Source organism: Petromyzon marinus, chromosome 26 (assembly GCF_048934315.1).
Source record: "Petromyzon marinus isolate PM22_M1 ecotype Great Lakes invasive population chromosome 26, UKy_Petmar_22M1.pri1.0, whole genome shotgun sequence".
Taxonomy (NCBI): domain Eukaryota; kingdom Metazoa; phylum Chordata; class Hyperoartia; order Petromyzontiformes; family Petromyzontidae; genus Petromyzon; species Petromyzon marinus.
Genome location: NC_133692.1, coordinates 5,621,283 through 5,646,916, shown reverse-complemented (window position 1 = coordinate 5,646,916; position 25,634 = coordinate 5,621,283). Strand labels below are relative to the sequence as shown.

The window sequence follows — 25,634 nt, the reverse complement described above, 5'->3', positions numbered from 1 at the left end:
GAGGTTTCAAAGAAAGATTTGTTTGCTTTTTTAACCAAAAGGCTTCTTTCTTTTTCGTTATAAGAAAGTGTTTAGGAATGACGCACAAAAAGAGCACGTTTAAGTTGTCAGAGCTGGTCGGCGTGGTAAATAGGCCCCTGATGAAGGATGTGGAGTGATTACTTTGTCGCTGCACGCATGGGGAACGGTGCCGCAGTGGTTAGCGCGCTGTGCTACGAACCCCGCGTCCCGAGTTCGATTCCCGTTCACCGCCACCAACACCCAGTGATGAGTATCTGAACCGGTCCTGGGCCTCCCCTAGGTCGACTCAGCCTCATATGAGTAACTGGTGCGGTGTGTAAACATCGCCGCTGGAAAGACAAAGGCGGCCGGTCGTGTTGCTGGCCACCTCCCCCCCCACCCCCTCATCTCCCCCTTGGCGTGCCGTGTCGGCCTTCATAGGTGCTCGCTAACAGCACTTGCCCCAACAGTCTGCTGAGGCTATACGGGGGATCTTTCTTTTGCTGCACGGATCTCATGCTTCTCATTTTACCGCAACCACCCCTCCACCACCCTTAAGGGCACGCGAATACATCCATGCACTTTCTCATCCCCAGTGAGTAAATGCGCGCGGACGGATTTGTTTAATCGGAATTTAAACAGGCGCTCAAAGAGGATGAACGTGTTTCCTTTGAAACGCGCTATTGTTTGCTGGAAGAGATTTAATTTTCGCCCGTTGTTGTAATTGTCATTCATTTTGTAGAATTGCTGTAATCTATTTGTTTTCTTATTGGGGGCTGTTTTTGTTTCGTTTCGTCTTTCAATATTTGCTCAATGAATTTAACCACTTTGCGTGGGAGAGATGCACTGGAACCCCCCTCCCCACACTGCCTCCCCCCCCCCCTCCATAATAAAACGATAAGGCAGATGGGAGCCCGCGTAATTATTTCAGAGCGCACGGAATCCTATTAGGATGAGCGTAAATGTCACGATTTGCATGGGCTGCTACAGACCCTCGTAGAGGCCGCTCACTTATTCGTTCACTGTTCGCTCGCTCGGTTTTCCAGGCAGAGCCTTGGGGGTCCGTAGCCGCTCCCAGCGCCGCCGGTGGCAAACGAATCCCCACTTCGGTGGGGGGGGGGAGATAGATAAGACACAATAGGTAAAGATGGAGCCCTGCAATGTCATGCTCACGCCGCCGTTAATTCAGATGCGAAGGCTTCACGTAGCTTTTGCTGGTCTGCTCTTCCGCTGTCGCCCGGGCGCCTTGGAAGAGGTGAGGTTACCCACACTTTACCCCACCGCGCACACGAACTGCCGATCGACTAACTGACACGACAGGAGAGGGAGAGAAGACAGCTGGGGAACAAAGAAGACACTGAAATAAATTGGCGGCTCAATAGCTTTAGCGGTCGACTCGCTTTGCTGCTGCCGGGCCAGTTCACGGAGGGTCGTCGCTTCGATTTTCGCGGCTGCACGGTAACTTTTTTGGGGGGGCCATTTACAAAAACCAGCCGCTGTGAAATGGAAGTTTAATATTCTGGGACAATCAACGTGTCCTGGGTGGCCGAGAGGTTAGAGGTCAGACGGCTGGAGCTGGCACAGCTGAGATCCTGGATTGGAATCTGGGTTTCAGCCACTGCCCTTCGTTAAATCAGATGCTCAGGTGTGGCGAGTTGATGATAGTCTCAGCCACGTAAACCAATGACTACACACACAAAAGAACAACACATGACAATGAGAGATGCGTCTTTGCACTTCAGTTGAATGAACAAAATAATTAACTGATTGACTGTCGTGAAAGAAAATTATATCCTATCGAAGCTTTAGGGAAATGCGACCGCTGCTGTGGAAAGTAACCACTTGAAGGCTGTTTCAAGGGGAGTCTTTGTACTTACTCTGTAGTGAGCCATTCTGCGGCACACGGAGTAACACTGCTGCGTGAGATTTCGTCGTGGGATTATTCTTCCTGTGATACGTTGCTGATTTGCGACCCTCCCAATAATTTGGGTAAATTGTGTTGAGATAAATAAGAAAGGAAAAAAGATCGAGGACATACGTCACAAGAGTGGGATGTTGTGTGCTGGCGTCATAGCATAAATAAAATAATGGAAAATCATCCGCAGATGTTGGCAGGAATATTGCTCTCCTTCCATGCCTTCCCAGGTCTCCACGGGCACAAGGCAGGACATTTATCACTGGGCTCTCTGAGTGGTTCCCTGCTCAACCAAGTGTGGAGCATTTCAGATTCACTTTGGGCATCCTTGAGCCAATGGTGGAAATTCCACATTCCCATGACAGGAGTGAATGTGTTTTATATTAGACGACCACTGTTGACTTCCACGCTATATTGCGTCTCATCTGACTTAAATAAACTGAAATCATGCTATTAAATAGTAATTATTATTTTGGAGTTTCCTAGCTGGCTGCTGGCTGGACACCGACACTAACGCTGTTGTTAATGGAAAATAATAATTTCAAGTAAACGTTGCATTGAAACGGCGGCGGCATTGGAGGAAGAAGCGAAAGAATAAGAAGTTCGGAAAACGTGTTATAGATAGCGACACCGATGATGTGGGAGTAACGGTTACAAATAGACTGAAACGGTTCATTAAGAATCGCTCTAACTTTTAAAGATGTGCTGCTATGAATGTAATTCGTTTGCCAGTATAGTCTTTAAATCCTAGAGAATATAAAAAAGATTATCACCATGCGCATGATATTGCCATTTTTTACGTAAAAAGAGGCAGATTAGTTTTAGTGCTCTGAGTACAGAAGGATTGTGAGAAGCGCATGAAATTGAGAGATGTCTCTTATTTTACATATGGTAATAATAATATCAATAAGAAGGGTAGAGTGGACAATTCTAGATAGCATCGTTTGTAAAAAATATGTATATAATAGTTTGGCTCATAATACATCTTCGGGTCAGATCCCTGCGCGTTGAGCAGTGTGCCGATGTGCATCGTCCATAAATACAGTTGTCACGTGATGAACACACGTGCGATGTATTACTGCTTCAGTAGCATGGTGTGGTTGCAGAGCGACCCGCAGAGCGTTTAACAATTGGCTTAGTATTGTCGCAATTCAGAGTTCAAAAAAATCAACTGTTATCGTTGTAAACATCGCGGCGAATAGTAGCGCCTCCGGTGGTTGCAAGGAGTGACCTGAAGCCCATGAGTTTCAAACAAACACGACTTATAAAACTATGACGGAAAGAGTACCGACTCTTCCGCTACGCACGATACGACGCCGTGGATGCATCGCGACCTTGCGGCCGGACCACGGCCCCGACGCATCTAATTTATCTGTCCACAGCAAACAACAATAAAAGAAATAAAAACAACAACAAAAAACGCACATGCCACTGTGTCAGGGAGAGCGTGTCAGAAATTGTAGCGGGGTGAAGATGAGCCATCGGCTCGTCCCTGTGATGGTAAGCGACCCCCAGGTCTCGGGCCTGCTGCACCCCAAGCGAGACACTTCCTCTTTGGCTGCCTATAAATAAAAGAACAGAATTGTAAATAAATAAAGGCAGGTAAATAAATACCCAGGGATTTCTTTTTTCAGTTTTACGCGGCCATCATTTAACCCCTCGCAAGCCTGCATGGTCACATGCGAGCTCTCCCCCGAGGCACGCATAAAAGAACAACGTCCCTTGGAGACGCGGGATTTCAAAACTTACGCACGTGGCGTTTGACACCTGTTGGAATTAATCAATTGCTTCAATATCCAACGTCTGTCGTGAACCGGCTGCGATTCATTTATTTGGTTTCCTTTCCCCCAGCCGGCAAAAGAGATGGGACTCGGCACATCGTTCCCCTGTCAGCCGGTGCTTACTCCATCACCAGCTCCTCCGGATTGATGGTGACGGAACTGTCGCGTGATGCACCCGCTCTCACGTTCTTGATTAGTTTTCGGGGTCATTAGGTCAGAGTCAGAATGCTCCGACGGAGCCGTCACTTTCGCAATGTCCGGCGCGGCTCAACTCGGCTGATTTTCCCAGGGACGCCTCTCGATGATGATAAGTGAGCGTCTGGTGTATATACATTTGGTATGATAATTGATTACGGGGTTTTTGCAAACCTATCTTAAAATGCGTAATTAAATTTTGGGTTAGCCACGTCATGATCTGGCCAATTGTTTTTTTGTTGTGCTATCCTCCACCACCCGACACAACCCAACACATTAAATTATCACGTGAGCTGAAACAATGATAATCTGCTCGTACACGTGACAATTTAAATTGCTTGGGTCTGTCAGGTTGTGGAAGCTTACACAGCACGAATTTGGCCAGATCATTAAGTGAACACACCAAAAGTTATAATGATGATTATGATGATGGCTAGTGAATAATTATAATAATGATGATGGCTAGTGAAGAGCAACTATTAGACATTCAATTGCAGTTGAATTGCAATTGACACAAAAATCCCCCTGTTAGCCTGTAAAATACTGTTTGGAAAAGTTTTGTTAGCACGCACTTATGAATGCTGGAATGGTGCACGAGGCGTGTGTGGCCAGCACTCTGCCTGACAACCGTTGTCTTCCAAGTAGCGACGCTTACACACCGCACCAGATACTCATTTGAGGCTGAGTCGACCTAGCGGTGGCCGCGGACCGGTTCAAATAAGCGTTACTGGTGTTGGGTATGAGCGGGAATCGAACTCGTGTCACTGGGTTCATAGCGCGGCGTGCTAACCGCTGTACAAACGCTCCACCATCCAACCACCCAATAACTCACTTACTCACCCAATTAGCCACTCACCCACGCCTCGTCGTCACATTTATATTTGGGGCAGTGCGAAGTTTTGTGCTGCAAGGTTCAGGAAAGAGAGCCTTCTATGCTCCATTGTGTATTGAATGTCCTCACCAAAAACTCAATTATGATTCCTGCATTATTGAGTTTAATCAGTCTGCGTGCAGGCACTGGGTGGATTATTACATCACAGGATCACGAGAGGTAACGGAAGATCAGGGAGTCATTTATCCAGCAGTACATTTACCATGACTGATGATGCCGATATTCATGATGATGATGATGATAATGAACTTACAGGCTGGATGAAAGTCAGTCCACTGCTGGATGAAGGTATCTCCGTGCCATTTCAATCAGTCATTGTGGTTGTTTTTTTGGCCATACTTCACGACGCTTGTCGGTGCGGATGGGTGAAGTGGAACCTATGACCAGCTCAGATATCTTTTGCCATTGATATTTACCGTCGCCAGGATTCGAACTTAGGTGGCTGGGTTCATATCACGGTATTGAACCACTGCCGTCCCACTTCAGCCCCTCGTTTAGACTTCCGCGTGTGTGTGTGTGTGTATATACCTCCGTGAGTAACCTGCGTGTTTACCCGAGCGTGCTTGTATGTATGTGTTAGTGTATGTGTGTTACGTAATGTTTAACACACTGCCTCTCGAAACCGGGTGAGTTCAAATCCCTCTCTCGACCAACATTGGTGGCGAATATCTGAATAAATCCTGGGTCTGCCCTTGATCGACTAAGCCTTAAATGAGTACCTGGTGCGGTGTGTAAGACATCAGCACTGGGAAGAAGAAAGGGCGGCCAGCCGGACGTGGTTCTGACCTCACCACCAACATTCGTGTACCATGCCCGGTTTTAATGATTGCTCGCTCACAGTAATTACCCCACCAGTCAGTGAAGACGATACAGAGGATATTTGTCTATGACTTTGGGTGTATGCGAATTCACATAAATTCGGTGTGTAAACATTAATACAGGGCGTGGTGTTGCTTACCCACCGCCTAATGTGTGCTTATGAACAGCACTTACCCCAACAGTCTGTTGTGGGCTATACGGGAGACCTTTGTATTTGTTCCGTCGTATAAATACAGTGGCAAGCAATAAACTGCGAGATGACTCGGCGACGACATAGGGATTATTTATAATGCGTGTGATAGGAGATCACGTAATCTTATTTGGGGGATTGTGCAAGTGAAGGTTTCGCTTGGAGTACCCTGGGGATGCATCTCATTATCTCAGCCTTCGCACCCCCCCAACCGAGCGCGCGCGACCCACCCCACCGGTCTCCATCGTTCCTCGCCACTCACCGACACCATCGCTGGCCGCCTATTCCCAGCACACGTTTAAATATTTAATCTCAACTAAAACTGTTATTTTTTTTTATTTTACCGGGTAAGGCCCAATCAGCTATAAAAAAATATAAATTCAGAAGCGACCTGACCACAAGTGATAGCTCGACGAAGTGGCGTATCACGTGGGGTATGTATAGAGAGCAGCTAAATTGTTGAAACGCATGGTTCTAAATGTGGAGCGGAAAACCGCAGGTCCCGGCAAAAAGTCCACGCGACCACGGGCAGAACACGCAAACTCCAAACAAGCAAGGGCGACAGGGTCTGAATCGAACCAACGCCCTCCTGTATACCGTGTGAGGTAGTTAACATATCATAGCCACCGTGGCGCTTTGTTGCTGTGTGCCTTGTGGGGTGGGATACAGAGACCAGATCAAATTGGAAGCCAGGTGCTCCTGGTCTGATAATTATTCATGTCGAGTGAACGGATCGCGGAAGGGGGCCCCGGCACGTTAATTTCCAGTTCACGCGCTCACTCCGAGCGGCAGACCTCCCTTGACCCCGGCTGCGTATTCTCTCGTAAGTTTATTTCGATCAAAGGCCGACCAACGCCCGCGTTGCTGGTGGTGGAGTTTCCTGCGGCAGGCCGTGGCTGCCGCGGTGGCTTGCCGACGAGCATTGCGACGTCACGCCCGGCCGCCTTTGTCTTCACAAGTGCTGGTGTGTTTTGCGCACCGCGCCGTGTGCTCAGCTGAGGCATGCGGAACCGAGCTTTGTGGGAACCCGGCATCGGTTCATATTTCACTCGTCGCTGATGTTAGCCATGGCCCTGTGACTGGTCACGTAACGGAAGGGCGAGAACCACTGCTGATAGGGTTGTACGTTAGCATGTTGAACATCTTTCGCACCTCCGTGGTACAAAAAACCGGGCGACATCACCGGAAGAATTATACTGTATATCACATTGCAGCAAGGCGGGAGAACTACACGTGAATTTATTAATTGTCTCGAGTTTTTTTATTTTAATAATTACTCCGCAAAGGACACAAATGTGAAATGTTAATATCCCGGGAAAACTTGAAGATTTCCCAGGACAGCAGCTACCTCGACAAGAAGGACGACGCTGGAGAAACCTCGGACAGGTGGCAACGCTCATGCAGAATTCCCCACATCCCTCGCTCCAGTAACGACGAAACGTCTTCATTAGATGAACTTCTGTTAGTCACCGCCTCCTCCCCGTGCAATCACCCCACACCTGGCGTAGAACATGGGGACACTTTAAACCGCTGCCTGGGGTCTTGGTAAATCAAGTTCCAGTGGCGGAATTGAGCGAGGAACCCAGCGCACGTGGGGCGATGAGCTCAAGCGGGTCTGCCGAGGGTTTTGTGGCAAGTGTCGAGCGAGCAAATTCGTCGTGTTGCATGTCCTACGCTCTCCTCGTATTTAGTCCTCCGTCTGATAGCAGTGCTCAATCTCCATCCATTCCGTCCGATCTTGAGCTTTCTTCTGCTTGTTTTCAGTTTGCGTCCCATCACTTCACACCTTCCTTCGATTCAAGGTCGTCACGCAGAATTTATACTTTTTCTCTACCTAGAGTCCTATTTGCCAACATCCTTAAACCCTTCTCGAACCTCCTTCGTCGCACTTTCACCTCCGAGAGTAACGCTACGGATGATGATCACAATAAAGTATTTTTTTTGCATGCTTCACGCACATTGCATCTCGAAACGCTAAACATCACAAAACACTTCAACATCAACGATGGCGTAAGACACACCGCAGAGAGAATGTGCTTTGTCAACATAATTTGCCTGTTCTTGATCATTCCAAATTTAGACACCTTTGCTGACGTTTCTCTAGAACTTTCCTATTAGCATTCTCTCCATCCAGCTGATTGTCTCCATTTCACATCAAAACCCACGTCTCAAGGCTCTCCAATCTCCTTGTGTCTCCCTTTCTGAGCGCCCAGATTTCTCCAATATGCATCTCGACACTCCACACTGGGCTGCTCACGAGTCTCGTCTTCAACTCTCTTACTCATTCACGCTGTCAGCAGTATTCTTCCCATGCGAATTCCCTACGGGCTTAACAAAGAGAATCCCAGGCACTTGAATGACGACTCGATAAAGTCCAGCAGACTTCTCAAATTTTCAGTTAATCTAAATGGTTGCTGTCCACATGTTTAGGCAGTCTGCCCGACTTTTGTATCACCACTAAACAGCGTTGACACATCTCAAATGATTGCTTGGAACTTTTTTTTGTGTTTACCTTCATATATTTTTTAGACTTCGCGTGTTTCATTGGCATGCCGCTGCTGCGTTGGAATGGGCAGCACACTGCACTTGCAATCCAGAGGCACGGCGATTCATTTAGATCTCGTGGCGTGACAGTTGAAACAATGGTGCAATCGTTTTAAATCACCCACGCCCTTTCACACCTCTGTTCCACCAAGCTGGAGACATGGGTATTCGTGCCGGGTAGGGTGCGGTGGGGTGAAGTGTAGGTACTCCCAAATCATTACAAAACGTCTGGACAGAGTGGGAAAGACCAGGCCAATAAATCCTCGAGAGGAGCTTTCTCTTGAGCTACCCCCTCTGGCGGAGGCCCTTTCGCCAGCGGTGGCGTGGCCAGGTTATTGCAGGATTCCACCTTTACCTTGCTGTGTGTATTTTTTATTGTTCCTTCCTGTAATTTCGTTTTTGTTCGCTCGGCGTTCCTCTTTGCTGGCGACTCTGATCGATGCGTTTAGAGAAACGATTACAGGCAGAGTCTAATACCACGTCGACTGCAATTCCCCGTTTAGTTAGCGATCTTAATTAAAGCTGCTGATAAGGGTTTAAATTAATCAATCTGGCGAAGCCTAATTCAATTATTTGTATGGGAGCAGTTAATTATTGGAAAATAAATTGCACGCGGAATTTCCGCCTCTGGTTACAGGAGACTTAATAACTTGCGGTAAAACAAATGCCAAGGTGGATGTTAAGGGAGGGGGGGGGCGGTGGGAGGGCGGGGGGGGGTGTTGTTTAATCCTCAACACGCCTCTCCCTGTACGCCTGCCCTTCAACAGTAACAGGTATTAACGGTGCTTCTTTTTTTTGTATTTGCCAGCATCGCTCATGAAAGCCGCCTGCGTGCTAAGTCCGAACAACCAATTGTATGCACGGGGGAATTACATATTCATTATAACACGTTTCCCTAACTTTGAGAACAAATGAACCGTTTTTTATGAAAATAATAGTTGCCGTTATATTATTTTTTTTTAAAAACTGATTTGGTTTGGATGCGATAGAAAATCCTTCCATTTACGTTTTTTTTTCATGTTTTCCAATACGTTCGGTTCTCTTTGCTGGCGAAATTGCTAATTTCCGCACCTTATGTCAAAGGATTAGAGTTATTATTTTTTTCAATCCACTGGGGTTTTTTCCCTCTAATTCAGACCAGATGTGACTGTCACTGAAGGTGATTTAAGTGTATGCAGCGGAGATCCAATCAGAGGGAGGGCGAGATGCAGGAGCGAGGGAGGGGAGGGAGGGGGAGGATTGTGGAGAGGAGGGGAGGGAGGTGCAGCCATTGCTGGAAGTCTATATGATCATACGGTCCCATTATTGATTCACTTTTCACTCAATTCTCTTCCCCCCACGGTACGTGCCTTGTCCGACAACCACTTCCTTTCTGCTCTCTCCCTTTCTTTTCCTTCTTCCTCTATTGTCTCCTATTCTACCCCCCCCCCCCCCCCTGATTGTTTAGCGCTCTCTCTCTCTCTCCCTCTCTCTCTGTTTCCTAGATGACAGCCAGGGAATACAGCAGGATGTGCATTAACCCTCGTGTCTCTCTGTACGTTACGTTACGTGTTACTGAAAAGCTTAAATCAATTATTTTAAGAATAAAAACGTGGGGTCTGACAGGGAGGGAGAGTGAGAGATGTGAAACAACACTAAGAGACGCTGGCAGGAAACGTGTACAATTCCAAACTCATTAATGATGACCAAAAACCCATGTTTAGGTGGAGCGTAAATTGGTACGTCACATCGCATCTCAAACATTCGGAGTGGTCCCCAGTGGCAGCTGTCTCGATGCAGTACAAAGTGATTCAGCCGCTGGTCTGCGATTGGGTGGTAGTCTGGCAGTAGGTTGGGGGGGGGGTCTCAATTATCGCTCTATGTTCAATACTATTTGAGTGATTTTCGGAGACCGTATAAAATTTGTAAAAATGTGGACCCTGATGCCAGACCACAAAAGGACTAATCTTTACAAAGTACGTCACGGGGATCTGTATCTTCCACCACGAAGCGGACGGGGGCGTAGATGATCGTGGTCAATAAACCCGCAGTATTGAATGATAACCAGGGCGGTCTGTCGGTGTCGAACAGCTCGGCTTCGTCACCGCCCCTAAACCGACGAAACCCAACAGATATGTGTAGGAAGGGTTCGCCTTGTCCTGTCTATAGACTCGCACCCAACCAAACCAATACGGAATTCCCGTCCACGGGATCAGGAGTTCGAACATGAGATGGGCACCATCACCTCAATGCACTGTTCGAGAAAGAAATCACTTCTTTTTTTAACGTTGATCATTAATTGACCAGGGGCGGTGTACTTGATTTGAACCGCGAACATCTGCTACCAATCGGCAAAAAGCGCTCCCACCGCTCGGCCATATCGGGACGAGGATGCAGAGGAGGATGTGGGCGTTGTTTGACGTGTGGGATTGTCGGGGGGAGGGCGGGAGAGTTGGAGACTCGAGGAGGGTTGGGGGGTGTGTGTGGGGTGGGGGGGTAGAGAAAACATGTTTGGAAATGAACAGTTCACGTGGCGACGTCGTTCAGCAAGCTTTGCCGCCGAACGCGGACGAGCGAGCGCACGTGTGCACCTGAGCGGCTCACGAGTCGGACTGACGCGCACCTCTGCAGCGTCAACGCGCTCAACTCTCAGCGCTCCTCTTTTTTTTTCCAAGTGGCGCGAGGCGAGGGGCCCTTGCCACAGCGCTCATTGTTCTTTCATGCCCTCGTGTTAAATTAATGGGCGTCTTTAAAAGAACCTGACAACTCTTATCACCCCAGCGCATCGTGCCCCGGTACCAAGGCGGTTGGACATCGTGCGCCCTCCTCTCTCAAACCCCGCCCCCCTTACACGCTCCACCAAAGTGCTGGTGGTGTCGTCCCCGTTCCTCGGGCGAGCCAACACCGCCCCCCTCCCTCGCCGGTGGCCGCTGTAGCACGGCGCATTGCGTCGCTCTGGCGCGCCAGGCCGTTCGCATGGATCAGGCGGTGAGAGTGGCCCGATGGGTCAGACGCTCAAGCCAACGATGCTCAGAACCCGAGTTGTGAGGTGACGATGGTCTCAGCTCGACTGGACACACAAATATATGATAGACGGGTGGAGGCTTAAAATGTTTACACTTTCGTCCGCCTCCTAATCATTCTCTCTCTCATTCTGCGATGCTGCTTTCATGCGTCCCGTACATTACAGATGGGGGGCATTGCGGCTGCGTGCGTGTGTGCCAGTAATTCAGTGCGGATTCATATTACTTTTTCTGTTTGCTGTGTTGTTGTTGTTGTAATTATCACACTAATATCAACAATAATGTACACCTCCAGTTTCCTGGCTAGCCGTTGGCTGGGCTCCTCCCCCACTCCCAACACCGACTCCGTTGTTCGTGGCCGCTGGCCATTGCCACCAAAACTAGCTGGGTAACTGGCTATAGGGGATATATGATACACATCTGATTGAATTGAAACGGTGGACGAATTCCGGAAGATCTTTAACAGACAGCGACACCGACAATGTGGGAGTAACGAATACATTCGACTGATAAGGCTCATTTACAATTGCTCTATATTTTAAATTTTGTCTCCTTTCAACATAATCCCTTGCCCAGAATAGTCTGTACATCCTAGATAATGTAAATTAAAATAAAAACTTTCACAATACACGACGTACTATTTTAAGCAGATTGCTTTCAGTGCTCCTAGTTTAGGGTTGTGAACAGAGTGTGAAAATGGCAGCTGACTCTGAAATATCCCATTTGCTGGGCACGTCAATGATAATAGGACGAGAGGGCAGCCCATCCTATTAGATGGCATGTGACACCCACCTGACCCTCTTCAGACATTAGCCACTCAACTGACATCTCGCGAGTCATCAACTCACCTGACCCCCCCTCCCCCCATTCACAAGTTGATGCAAGACAGTGGAAGTGGGAAGCCATAAAGGCCCAAGGGCCCCCCTTGTAAACAAACCCATCTCCATTGGCACACGACCATCCGTTGCGTGACTTTGAAACGACCCCCGCATCACGTGCCGGGCTGTTGTAATGCCAAGGGCTGATTTGCTGAAGAATTATAATAACAATTCACATTCGTGGGGCACATTTTATCCCTAGATCCGAATGCGCCACGTATGGCAAGCACGAAAATAAACAGAACATGCAGGGAAAACGGCCAGAACTAGGGGCTAAAGGCCAGCTTAAAAGAGATGAGTTTTCAAGACAGACTTAAATATATCTAACCACTCTGATTGTCTTATTAGCAAAGAAAAAGCGTTCTTCAGCTTGGCAGCTGCGCTGGCAAAGCTCGATCACCCCTGCGGGAAATGATTGGGCGAATGGTCAACGGGTTGTTTGCTGCTATTTCGTCATTGCAACCTCATTTGCATGAACCAAACATCACACGCTTTGAATGGATCCTCGTCGATGGCACTGGTGAAATGGTGTGTAGAGGAGGAGATGCCGGACGTACGGCAGTGATTAAGATACCGGGCGAGATGCTCGGGATAGTGATAGTATTATAAAACTAATGGCAGCTTGCAACAAGAGGCTCGGTGATCGCTCACGCTCGAATCAAGAGGCACGCGATGAACCGAGCAACCACAGACAAGTTCGGAAAGGCAGTGAGCCGGCGCCAAACTCCAGCACATCCCCTGCTCCTCCACCCCCAAGCTCTGCGGTTCTCTATATATGACGGTGCTAACGGTGCCGATCAATGAGTGTTCGTATATGGGAGGAATCAGGAGCACCCGGAGAAAGCCGCACGCGAGCTCCCTGGTGAAGAGATTGATGGCGGGAGGTTGGGAAAGGAAAACCAATATGCTTTTGAGAGCGGCCGAGGAAATTACTGTCGCCCTCCGAGCTGCCAGCTCAGCATCGCTGCGCGCAAACCGAGTGTGAAATGTCTGCGCATCTGGCCTCCCGTCCGCGGGTCGGGCAGGTTGCACTCAATAACGCGTCTCCCTCAACACGAACCAGCAATTAGCTCAATTCGCGTCCACCAGAGTACGGGCGCCGGGCGAACGCAGGGAACCGCGAGTCCGCTTTGATTACAATCTCTCCGCTGAGCGTTACTCTCTGCAGGCGAAGGCGCCCCGCGAGCATCCGCGTGCACGCGTCCGCGACATTTCCCACCCGGTGGCTTAAAAATATCCCACGCGGAGCCGCAGATAGATATTCTGGTGCAATATTCCAGCCATCCTCGAACTCCCCAAGCCCCCTCCTGCCCCTTACCCCCCCCCACCACCCCATAGCCCCCACCCGGGCCTGCCCCCCACCGACCAAACACTCTCACGGGGAACGCCCCCCCGCCGCCCTTGCCGCCCTTGCGACGGCACTGACGCTTGGTGCCACGCAGGGGAAAGCTGCCACTAGAAGATGCCCCTTGGCTATAATGCGGCCAGGGCATTGTGGTGGTTGTGAAGAAGCTGTGAGAATGCTACGTCATTACGGTGCATTGAGAGTTGCCGAGTCGTTTAAGCAAGCCGCCCTATCAATGCGAATTCGCATCCACGCGCGCGTGTGCGTGTGTACCGTGCCGACTTTCACAGGTGCTCGCAAGCAGCACTCGCCACAACAGTCTGTGAAGCCTATCCTCTGTCTTTGTATGTGTGCGCGCGCAGGTACTTTATCCCTGTTCTACACCGGTCCGATGCCGGCTTCTACCAGTGCGCCGTTCGGAACCGACAGGGAACGCTGATGCAGCGCAGGACGGAGGTGCAGGTGGCATGTAAGTGACGGAGGGCACGCAACATACTCCCCGCACGTAAAACACCCCCCCCCCCGACCCCCCTGTTTGGGCAACTTGTTATTGCAAGTGCTGTGAGTGAGCACTTCTTATGGTCGGGACGGCATACCAGGAGGTCACTCCAAAGACAAACGCACACACACACGTGCATGTCACTGATGTATGTCATTACATGCACAGACACAACGACCACCGCCATTCGTCAACAAGTGGTGGTGATGTCACCACGGCGCTTGTGCCAGGCTAAGTGCACTTTAAGGCAACGTGAAGTGTCGACACACACACAAGACACCAGCCATGGCATTATACTGTTAGGGCAAGTGTTGTTAGCGAACACCTAAAACCAGGCCACCATTGTGTCCCCAGTTCTGATGTTTACCACTGTATCAGGTACTAATTTAAGGCAGAGTTGACCTAGGGCAGGCTCAGGATTCAGTTCAAAATTGTGCCACTGGTACAGTATTAAGCGTGAGTGGGAATCGGACTCCGGTCGGCTGCCGCGTTCGGAGCGCAGTGCAGCCACCGCTCCCCAAACGCACAAAGATGCTGACATGAACAGACACACACGGGGGCAATCCTTTTCTCTTAAATCCCTGAACAGAATGCCGAAGCTACAAATCCAACACCTGTGTTTTCGGCGGTCGGTCGTAATGAGCCCACTCCCGGCTCAACTGAGAAAAATGAAAAGACACAGAAGAAAGAAAGATCGCTGTGGCCGTTTTTTTTTTTCAGAGGCCCTGTTTGCTTCCCCTTAAACAAATGTTATGAAGTGACAGTTCCCCCCCTAGTGAGTCATCTATCATAGCTAGAGGTGAGCACACGGCACGTATTGCCTCTAACACCCGACGCCAATTTCTATAAAAATGTAACAAAAGGTAAAAGTGCGGCTCGCATCGCAACCCTCTCTCTCACGCTCCAAAGAGTCCATCCACAGGGTATTTAGTCTATTCTTCCACGCTAATCAGACGCATTGGTGGAGGGTGGGAGCGCTCTCTCTTTACGCCACACTGCATGCAAGACCTGCCGATAGAGTGACTGTGCATTGCCGACTTGAACTGCTGGGTGGACAGGGATGAGTGGGTTTAATAAAATTGCACCATTATTTAATTACTTATTTAGCGAGGAAAACTGAAATTAGTCCAAATACTTTTTTTTGCATAGTCCTTCATTGAGACATTTCTCCAACACTTTGCATTGCACGTTTTTTTTACCTACGTCTGCATACATGTTAAACTTATTTCGCACCGTACAGAGCCAACCATGCTAAACGGGGGTGCTGTTACCTGTGGGAGGAAAGCGGAGAAGCCGGAGGAACCCATGCAGCAACTGGAAAGAGAATATGCAAACTCTACGCAGAAAGGCGCCCGAGTCGGGAATCGAACCCAGGTTCCTCCCAGCTGCGAGGCGTGAGCATTACCGCCGTGCGACCACCATTCCGCCCCAAATCTAAACTGCCGCACCGGCAGATTAAATCGAACCGGCGACCTCGGGATTGCGAGTCCCAGCGCGCTGTGACCATTAAATGAAACGCGCTAAATGTATCATTCTGATGGAGCACATTACACGTGACGAGACATGGCTGATGACGACGATGACGACGATGTTATTAACTTTTACTTGCATTGGTCAGGAAACCAATGGCGTAGTGTGGTTGGCATTGGCGCTGCTGCAAGGCATTGGTCGCAAAGGCAGTGGCGTAGGGTGGCTGGCGTTGGCGCTGGTGCAAGGTACCAAAACGTCCTGGCCAACCTCTCATCCGCTTCGTGGCAAAGCGCAAGGGCCACTCTGGCTGGCCTCGTGGGTCCCCGGTGCAGTTGCAGACCCTGCGCACTAAATAGCTACGCAGATGCACGCAGGCTCTTTAAGCCAGCACGCGGGGGACAGGCGATTACAGTGACAAGATTCAATTACCCCTCGTGGGAAGTTAGAGTCTGCCAATTTGGAAATAAAAAAAAATTGTTGTGGACTTTCACCTGCATGAGATATATACACGCTTGTTGGACCAGCTCTGTCGAATATTAAAACGTAAATCCAATGCCACGCTACGAGACTTAACATTCGACCATTAAAAAAAAAATAAGCCTTCAAGTGCCTTTAGTGCCCTCGTGCCAAATCCCTCTCTCGTAAAAAAAATAAGGAGGGGGGGACGCGCTTACTGGCAAGCCTGCAATTGCGGAGAGAAAGCGAATTCACTTCTAAACGCCATTCATCACGAGCTACTAACACGGCCTAATGGCGTGACATCCAGGGAGCGCGCCTAATAAACGCCCCGCGTAATCGTCTGCCGTGTGGGAGAAAAATAAATATTGAACTCTTACTTTTTATGAACAAAATAAAAATGTGCTTGTGTCTTCTGCACACACCCCCCCCCGCCTCCATTCGCTCAGTGTGGCCCTGCTATCGTCTTCGTATAAATTTATCCGCTGCAAGATGTTTAGTGGCTTTCATTAAATTACGAAAATTGCGTGGAGCAATCGCGGCATATTGTAACGACATCGCCAAGTGCAATTAGCGTGCGGTGTAATATTATTTCGTGCACGTTATCTGCGGTGGGGTAACAAATGGGTTTTAGGTTGCGTTAGGAACTGCATTAGCCATAAGTATCACGCGGTCCCCTTCGCTATTCCATCATTCCTCAACGATTAATCAGCAGAGTTTCACTACGAGCGTCATTTATTGTCTCCTTCAATGAGCTATTTGTGAGAGGCGCAAACGTGCAGGCTTTACAACAACAATAACAACAACAAAAATGCAATGTTGTTGGTTATTATTTTTGGAGGACGTTGAATTTATTGCAAATACAACAACCAACCTCCAAGGTGTGGTCTTCAGTTGCCGCGTCCTTCAAGGGTCACGCTCGCAGTCCCACCATCACCACCACCGTCTCCACCACCATCACCACCATCACCACCACCATCACCACCACCATCACCACCACCGTCTCCACCACCATCACCACCACCATCACCACCACCATCACCACCATCACTGTCACCACCACCGTCACCACCACCGTCTCCACCACCATCACCACCAACACCGTCACCGTCACCACCACCGTCTCCACCACCATCACCACCACAATCACCACCACCAGCACCACCATCATCACCACCATCACCACCACCATCACCACCACCACCGTCACCACCACCATCACCACCACCATCACCACCACCACCAGCACCACCATCACCACCACCACCATCGTCACCACCACCGTCACCACCGCTAAACCTGAGGGCTCCCTTTTGATTCCCTACCTGGGTGCCACTCCAATGCCCTGCACATGCGTCGCACCCATCACACTTCCCCCCCCCCCCACCCCTCGAATTACAGGATTACATCTGCAATGTCACATTTCATTCCGAACCACCGAGTTGTTTACAACATCCTACTCCACTCTGCACGTATGTTCCTTCTCTTCCTGATCACACCTACAACCCTTTCCTGCCACATTATCTTCAAAACCATACAACTCCCATCACCACATCGTGCAATGATATTCATAATCATCCTCCAAGCGTGCTAATATTTTAAAATGCCAGAACCTTCGCTTGTCGTTAACAGCAGGGCGGCTGATTGGGTAATGAGGCAACGTCTGGGAAGCCCACTCGAGTGAGAATCACTTGGTCACTGACACAGGCGTAGTCACAGTGACACTGATCGTCAGACTCACAAGGTTCATTTCATCGCCTGTCTCACAACTGTCCTCATAGCCGCGTTCACAGTCACGGTGACAGATGCCCTAACAGGCACTGTCACAACGACATCTCTCGAGCTCACGATGACTCTGGGGAGAGCATGGCATTGATGACTTTCACCCTCACAGTCAAGATCCCAGCCATTCTCACTGGCGACCTCATGGCCACACTCATAGCAATGCAGCCACCTTGCCATCTCATTGGAACACTTACGGCCACCCGCTGCAGTAGCTTTTCGCACAGTCGCCCGAATTATCACATTAATAGCCGTACCGACAGCTGCTCTCGCAGACGCTCCAATAGACGAGCTCTTGCGTTACACGCGTGCCCATCGTCGTGGTCACGCGGCCACCCTTGGCGGCTGCCCTCATTAGCCACTCGTGTAGTCAATGTCACAACCAAACTGATAATTACACTCACAGCCGCCCGCATAGGAATACGCATAAGTACCCCTGGTAGTCAGAGTTGCAGGCACACTCATAGCCGTACTACTAACTACACAGTTCTAGCCATGCTGAGCGCACCGGTGAATAATTGAATGCACGTGTGTGCTTGTGTATTTGACAACTTACTAACAGTCTGGCGTGGTTCCGGCCACACCTAACAGCACTTGCCCAAACAGTCTGTTAAAGGCTAGACGGGGGGGGCTGGTGGGGGGGGGGGAAGATTTTTATCCCGTGCCTCTGTGCATCTCTGCGTTCTGTGTTGTTGCTGCTGTTGTCGTTGCGCGTGCAGACCTGGGAGACTTTGCCGAGTCGGCGGAGCGGCGGCTGAGCGTTCCGCGAGGGGGGGCGGTCGTCATCGAGGCCCCGCGCGTCGGCTGCTTCCCCACGCCGCAGGTTACCTGGCTGCGGGAGGGTCGCAAGGTGTCCCCCAGCCCCCGCGTGTGAGTTCCCACGCGGGCGCCGCCGACACTGCGAACACGATGTTAAATAATAATAATAACAACAATAATGCTCATCATCATGTACGCGTGTATGTACGTGGGGAGCGGTAGTGTAGCGGTTAGCGCGCTGCGCTATTAACCCGGCGACCCGGGTTCGATTCCTGCTCACGGCCAACACCGGTGACGATTATTTGAACCGGTCCTGGGCCTCCTCTAGGTCGACTCAGCCTCAAATGAGTACCTGGTGCGATTTGTAAACGTCGCCACTGGGGAGACAAAGGCGGTCGGGTGAGGTGCTGCCCACCCACCCCTTCGCGTAACGTTCTGGCCTTCATAGGTGCTCGCAAACAGCACTTGCCCCTACAATATTTTAAGGCTATACGGGGAATCTTTGTCTTTGTTTTTGTTGAACTTCTTTCGCACCGTACCGAGCCAACCGTGCTGATCGGAGGTGTGGGGCAAGAACAACATGTTAAACACACAAAAAAACAGTTACAAAGAAATTAGTTTTCAATCTAGATTTAAACGCGCATAGCTCCAGTGGTTTCCGATTACGGGGAAGAAGAGCGTTCCAGACGGCCGAGGAAGCGCATTTGAAAGCACGCGATGCGGTGACCGTCTTTGTTCGATCGGTAACCGAAAGTAAGACTGGAGTTCACGTGATGGTTTCATGCTCTTTGACGAGATCATCAAGGCTACACCATAACGGGGAAGGGCAGTCGGATGAAGGATGCAATGCGTGGCAAAATATAAATTGATAGGGAAGAGGAGAGAGAACAGCAAGTATGGGAAATAAGAGAAAAGGGGATGGGACAGGAACGCAAGATGGGACGCGGGACAGAAATCTCCAAGACGGACAAAGAGGGCATGGCTCAAGACGAGAAGTTTATGAGACGAGAGGGAAGAGAGAGACGGAAGGAGCGAGCAGAAGTGAACTGCACGGAGGAGCAGCGTCTGTTTTCAGGCGGCGGTGGGGAGAGGGAAGGGATTGAGAGTGTGCGTGGCCACACCGAAATCACGTGATGTACGGGAGGCTTGGGCTGATATTAGATGTATATATTGATGCAAGCAATCATATCAGCCGTCTCCGTGTTGGCGTCCTGAAAAAAAAAATCGCATCCGCATCAGACATACAACATCAAGAATGCCTGTCACTGTGGCTATTGGTCACGTGTCACCTAAACCCTGTGTAGGTGACATAATGCTCATGTACGGCCATGGTGCCAAACCGCAACTTTTGGGACATCCTACCCACGGTCGTATCGGTCATGGGGCTTATTTGAACATACTTCACTACGCTCGTCAGCTCGGGTTATTGAAGGGGATGGGAGGGTGGGGGAGGAAGACCGGACGAGTTCACATTCGGGCCATGGCCGAGACTCTTACACTACTGTGGATGCACGGCGCAGTTCGCTGACACCTTTCCAACGCCATTCCACCGGCACGTGAAGCAATAACACGAAGCAAACCCACGTGCAATACCTGGATCTACTGTCACGGCCCGATTTTAATTATTAAATGCCGAATAAAAAGGATCGATGGAGAGCAGTTTGAAAGAAAGAAACTCTGCAGGAGACTCGATTGCGTTTTCTGGATCATTGCCGATAAATGTTTTAAAGAGCTGCCACTATACCTTGACGAGTGGAAAGTTTTAACCTACATTTGGTGTATGTGTGTGTGTGTGTGCACTTGTGGGGAGTGGTGGCATAGCGGTTAATGCACCGCGTTACGAACCCTGCGACCGGGTTTCAATTGCGCTCACGACCAATATCAGTGACGAATATTTGAACTGGTGCCGGGCCCTCTCCCCTAGGTCGACTCAGCCTGACATGAGTAACCTGGATCCAAGGTAGCCGGTCACTCTTCCGGCCTTCGTAGGTGCTCGCAAAAAAATGGACTAGTCCCACTGGTCTGTTCATGGATGTGCGTTACCGTGGGCGTGGGTCCAACCTCCCTCCCGCTGGCGACGCTCACTCATTCCTCGTTCGTTCCCTCTGCACGGTCGCGGAAACACCCGCGGTCCAGATCGCTCTCTCGGTTCCGTGCCGGGGTGGGGGCTCGCCCTCCCCCCCCCCCATTGCGCGTGACGGGGGTCGCAGCGCCGAGCTGGAGACCACAGAGCGTCACCGCCACCCCCCCCCGCCCCCCAAAAGAGTACGGCACTTGCAATTGCCGCCGAGACATTAAAAAAAAAACATAATTTTCTCTTCCAATTACTGTCCGCCAAACACCATCATGGGTCACGTGAGGTTAAATAAACCCCTCCATCCCCTTCCTGCTTGCAGAGAGACACCCCCACCACCACCACCAAACATGACAAATAGGCGCATGCTGCACTATTGACCATTAAGCCCTCAATTATATAAAAAACAAGTGTCTCGAAAAAAATGAACCCGACTTGGCCTTTTCGGAAATTCCTAACAATCGCAGGGAGAATTTTTTGCATTTTTTAACCTTTGGTGGCGGCGGCGGCGGTGGGGGCCGCGCGAGCGCTGGTCGCAGGCGTCCATGTACCGGCTCCGGCGGTGCACCGCTCGCTTTTGTTCGTGCCGAGCCTGAAAACGTTGTTCGGAGGGCTCGGAGAGATCTGCGTTGAATGGGGCGGATGCCTCCCATGGTTTGAGCGAGCCAATGCATAAATACAGGTGGCTCGGGGGTGAAAGCGGTAAGCCGGCACCGCCGAGCAACTGGGTTCCAAACCGGGTTCCTAAGTGCAGTGGGTTGATGATGGTCCCAGCACGGTCGTGATTGACCACGCGAGGAAGCCATCACGCCAAATATTCTGTTTAGTTTGTTATCCTGCCCTTTACCCCCCACCGCAACTCCGATTTGCATTGTTGGCTGCGTACGATGCGAACAAAGTTCAGCATACATACGTACAACTGTGATTGTGCACTTAATTTGGAAAGATGTCTGCTCTGGGAATTAAAATATCGGTTTTTGCGGTCAAGCGGCAGGGCGGGTGGCAACGTGCTTCCCGTCGTCTGTGGGCCAGAGGTCGCTTGCAGGAATCACAGAGGGGTCGCTCCGTGATTATCAGCTTCTGTCGGCCGTTCTCCAACACGAAGGGCCGATGCACTGCTTCATGCGAGAGATCCGAACGGTGTCTTCGTCTTGTGGTACGACGACGAGAGCGTCAATTGGAATCAAATTGCGAACAGAAATGACCCCTAATGAAGTCAACGGAACATCAAGCATTGTGCTGTTTGTCGACGCGGCCAATATTCCCTGGGCTAGGATCCACACCACGCTCTTGATCATTTAAATGAAAACCTCATTTGACTCGCAGTAAATTACAGCTGCGGAAAAAAATATATATCGAAATGGGAAATATTATTCTCAATTACATGCTGAAAATGGGATTTATAAGTAAAATAATATATACATATTTTAGATCCATCTCGTTATAACATGCTTGCGTTAACGGGCTGTATTCCCTCCAAATGTAAACTAACCCCGAGTCGTGCTGCCGTTTGGTGGCAGCTTCCGCTCACATTGTAGGAGGGCCTCTGAATAAATCGCCACCGCTTGGCCTCTCTCATGCCTCTGAATGAGGCTGGGCTGCGAGTGCGGCGACCTGTCATCAAGCACGCACGCAACTTTTGCCCGATGTCGTCGGGAATCATCCGAAGCGAGCAATTCGCGACTGATCGCATTACGCGGGACGCGCCCACCTAAATCCTCGGGTGAATCTCCACCAGAGAGAGAGAGAGCGAGCGGGCAGGCGAAGGAGGGTGGCCATTCAGAATTTTTTCTCCCACAATTCCACACTGCGCAAGGAAACGCTGCCCCTCGGCGCTGAACTTGCGATCCAGAGGGCGCCGGTTAGATTCCATGTCCCGACGCGGTAGTTAGGACGCCACGGTGGCGAGATGTTAGCTACCTCGCCTGGTATACAGGACGCCGTAGGTTCGATCCCAACCCTGACGCCTGTGTATTTGGAGTGTGCATGTTCTCCCTGTGGTCGCGTGGATTTTCCCCCGAGTCCTCCGGTTCATCGCTGCACGTTTAGAAGCGCAGTCGTTTAGAGTATTTGGCTGCTATACATTTCCGCGTAATGAGCCACTTCGTTGAGCTGTCATTTGTGGCCAGGTGACTTCTGAAAAAGAGCTGTATCGCTCAATGGGCCTTACAATGGTGAAATAAAAAATAGTTTCGTTCAAATAATGTAGTCGTTGAAACGACAGTGCACGTTTCGTAGAATCCCCCAAACCCCACCTGAGTGCACCCAGCAGTATCAATGGGCTCACCAGAGTTAGTCCATTGGGTATGTCGTGTGCGTGTCTGGGTAAAATGAGGGTCCTCCCACCTTTTGCGAAACTGGCCAGCTTGGACGAAAAGGTCGCGCATACCCTCTAGATGGGGGGGTGGTGACTTGAGCTCTCTCTGTCTCTCGTGTCAGGGGTTTAGAGTGCATCTTACTTTCCAGAGCGTCTCACAGTAGGGAGTGGTGGTTAGCGCGCTGCGCTACGAATCCAGCCACCGGAATTCGATTCGCGCTCACGGCCACCAACAGTGACGATTATCTGAACCGATCCTGGGCCTCCCCAAAGTCTACTCAGCCTCAAATGACTACCTGGTGCGGTGTTTAAACATCGCCACGAGGGAGACAAAGGTGGTCGGGCGTGGTCCTCGCCAGACACCCCTTCGTGTGCCGTGCCGGCCTTCATAGGTGCTCGCTAACAGCATTTGCCCCAAAAGTCTTTTAAGGCTATACAGGGGATCTTTGTATTTGTCTTTGTCTTATATACACAGAATACCCTTTCATAGTTGATTTAACTTTTCTGGAGGCATATTTCACCCGCTTGAGACTCCGACAAAATCCTTCCAAAACCCACCATAAGCGCTCTCCACCTGAACAATCACGCATCAGATGCCACCCTTCTGTGGCAGCCCAGTGCGCTATGACCCCACTATAGATAATCTAGGGGTTGTCATGCTTTTAAACGGATCTGTGAAAAGACCAAATCAAGAATGGCCCTGCTGCAGATGCCCTACGCAATAATAGAACAGAATGCCGTATATATTTATTTTAAAATAAAAGGAAGGAGCTTGTGAAGTGCGGTACTTGAGAGTCTCTATTGTTCCCTTAAGGAGGGATGGCACGGCTGCCCGGTCGTGGACAAACGTGCTCGTCAAATGAACCAGTTTTCGCCGAGTCGACAGTTCAATTCCGGCAAGCAGCAAGTAAACTCCACGGGTGGAATTGCCTAAAGACCCCTGCGACGATGCACTTGAAGCGGTTCGAGTGAAAATTGTCAGAGGCAACTATCTGTTCGCAAATGATGGGCTGTCTTGGAATGAGTTGATAACCCACACACACGTATATAATGAGTTTGTTTTACATGAACCATGCTAGATTCATCGGCACACAATCGACCTTTGTTGCTTCAACTGCACGAAGATGCTCACTCAATTAACTTAAGACGTCACTGTATTCATCAACTTAATCATAAGCCTCCTCTAAACATAAGATGACTGTCTTGATCGTGATGTTTTGTGGGTCATCATGAAATCCCCCCCCACCCCATCGTTCGCCTCCTCCCCCTGCCCGCTTCCCATTGCTTAGATGATTGTTTTTGTATATTTTTACCTCTCCATTCGCTGCGTTTAGCTCTTCATCTACATAAGCTGTAAATATCCACTCCCTGCCAAGCAAAAGAGGGAACGGAGCCGATAGTACGTCTGCTGCGGAGATGGAGCGACAAATTATAAGCTCGTGCATGGGTGCCGGATAGATTGTCGTATGGCAGGGCCGTGAGAGGGGGGTGTGTAAGCTTTGATTCAACAGTGAATGAATAATATCAGATTGTGATGCTGATGGTAAGGATGATGATGATGATTATTCTGCAATTTAAAATAATCTAATCGCGCACTTCAATGCGTGTATACATATCGTGGGCACAATAATCGAATTTAACCCCCGATTCATCGACGCATCATTTCGTGACTCATAAAGATATGTGCATCACGTGGCCCTGTGCATAGCACGAGTCGGAAACAGGGGATTTTCGTGGCGAGCACGGACGCACCAATCAGCGTGGCGTTTCATTGTTCAGGCAATTAACTTCGCTACATTGTTATTCCGAGAACATAGCAATCCGTCCACGCGCAATGCACGGACGCGTGCACTGGTACACATTTGATTGCGTGCGCGTTAAATGTTCAAAACTTAAATTTCGCTGTCAACTTTCAATCAACCGGATCAATATATGTATATGCGTGCGTAATGTTGGGGCACAGCGCACTTCGGACGAGGTTTAGCGGAGTGTGGCCAGCGCCTCGTTCGTTGGCACCACGAGGTCTCGGTTTTGTTCCCATGGCTCCGACTGAGAAAGGCAGAGAGAGAGAGAGAATTTACGTCATTGAGCGATGTGCTTGAACAAACATTCGACAAATTATGACGCTGGAAAATGACGCGAACACGTTAACTGGCATTTCATAAACTATCATTTCCAAATGTCATTTGTGACGCTGGCAGGCAAATTGCCTCTCTTTGTGAGCTTTAAAAAAAATTGGGGAGGGCGGGGGAAGTCTCATTGTTTATTATCGCTAACCGAGCTTTCACACCCAAAGCCGTGCCCACAATCTCACACGACAAAAAAACTAAAGTATTAATCTGAGAATGAGCAACAACAACCACCAAAAAAATACAAACACGCCCCCCCCCCCCATCCGTGGTGCAGGAGCAGAGGAGCAGAGGAGCTTTAACATCCCCGTCTCCCAACACCCCCCCCCCCACCCTGCATTCGTCCTCCCCCCCCCCACTCAATCCTCTTACCCTATATAATAATCTCTTATCACAAATAGCTCTCTCTACGGTAATTGTGCTGTGCTAGTCACACCTGATGACGGAAGTTTGTGTTTGCCTCCGAAACGTCGTGATTTGATTAACTTTATTTTTTTTTACCTACATGTATGTGACTTTACCGAAAGAACCAAAGAGTATGATTTTTTTCCACATTTCGCCAACAAAAAAAACATTTATATCCTAAG

General features: G+C 49.8%; 1 protein-coding gene across 1 annotated transcript in view; it reads left to right on the top strand.

Annotated features, from left to right (window-relative positions):
- Nucleotides 1-25,634, top strand: part of LOC116946075 (protein sidekick-2-like) — a 494,081-nt gene that overhangs the window by 241,251 nt on the left and 227,196 nt on the right. The window contains 2 exon segments of the mRNA XM_076069895.1: nt 13,924-14,030; nt 18,488-18,638. Of these exon segments, the coding sequence (XP_075926010.1) occupies nt 13,924-14,030; nt 18,488-18,638 (258 nt within the window).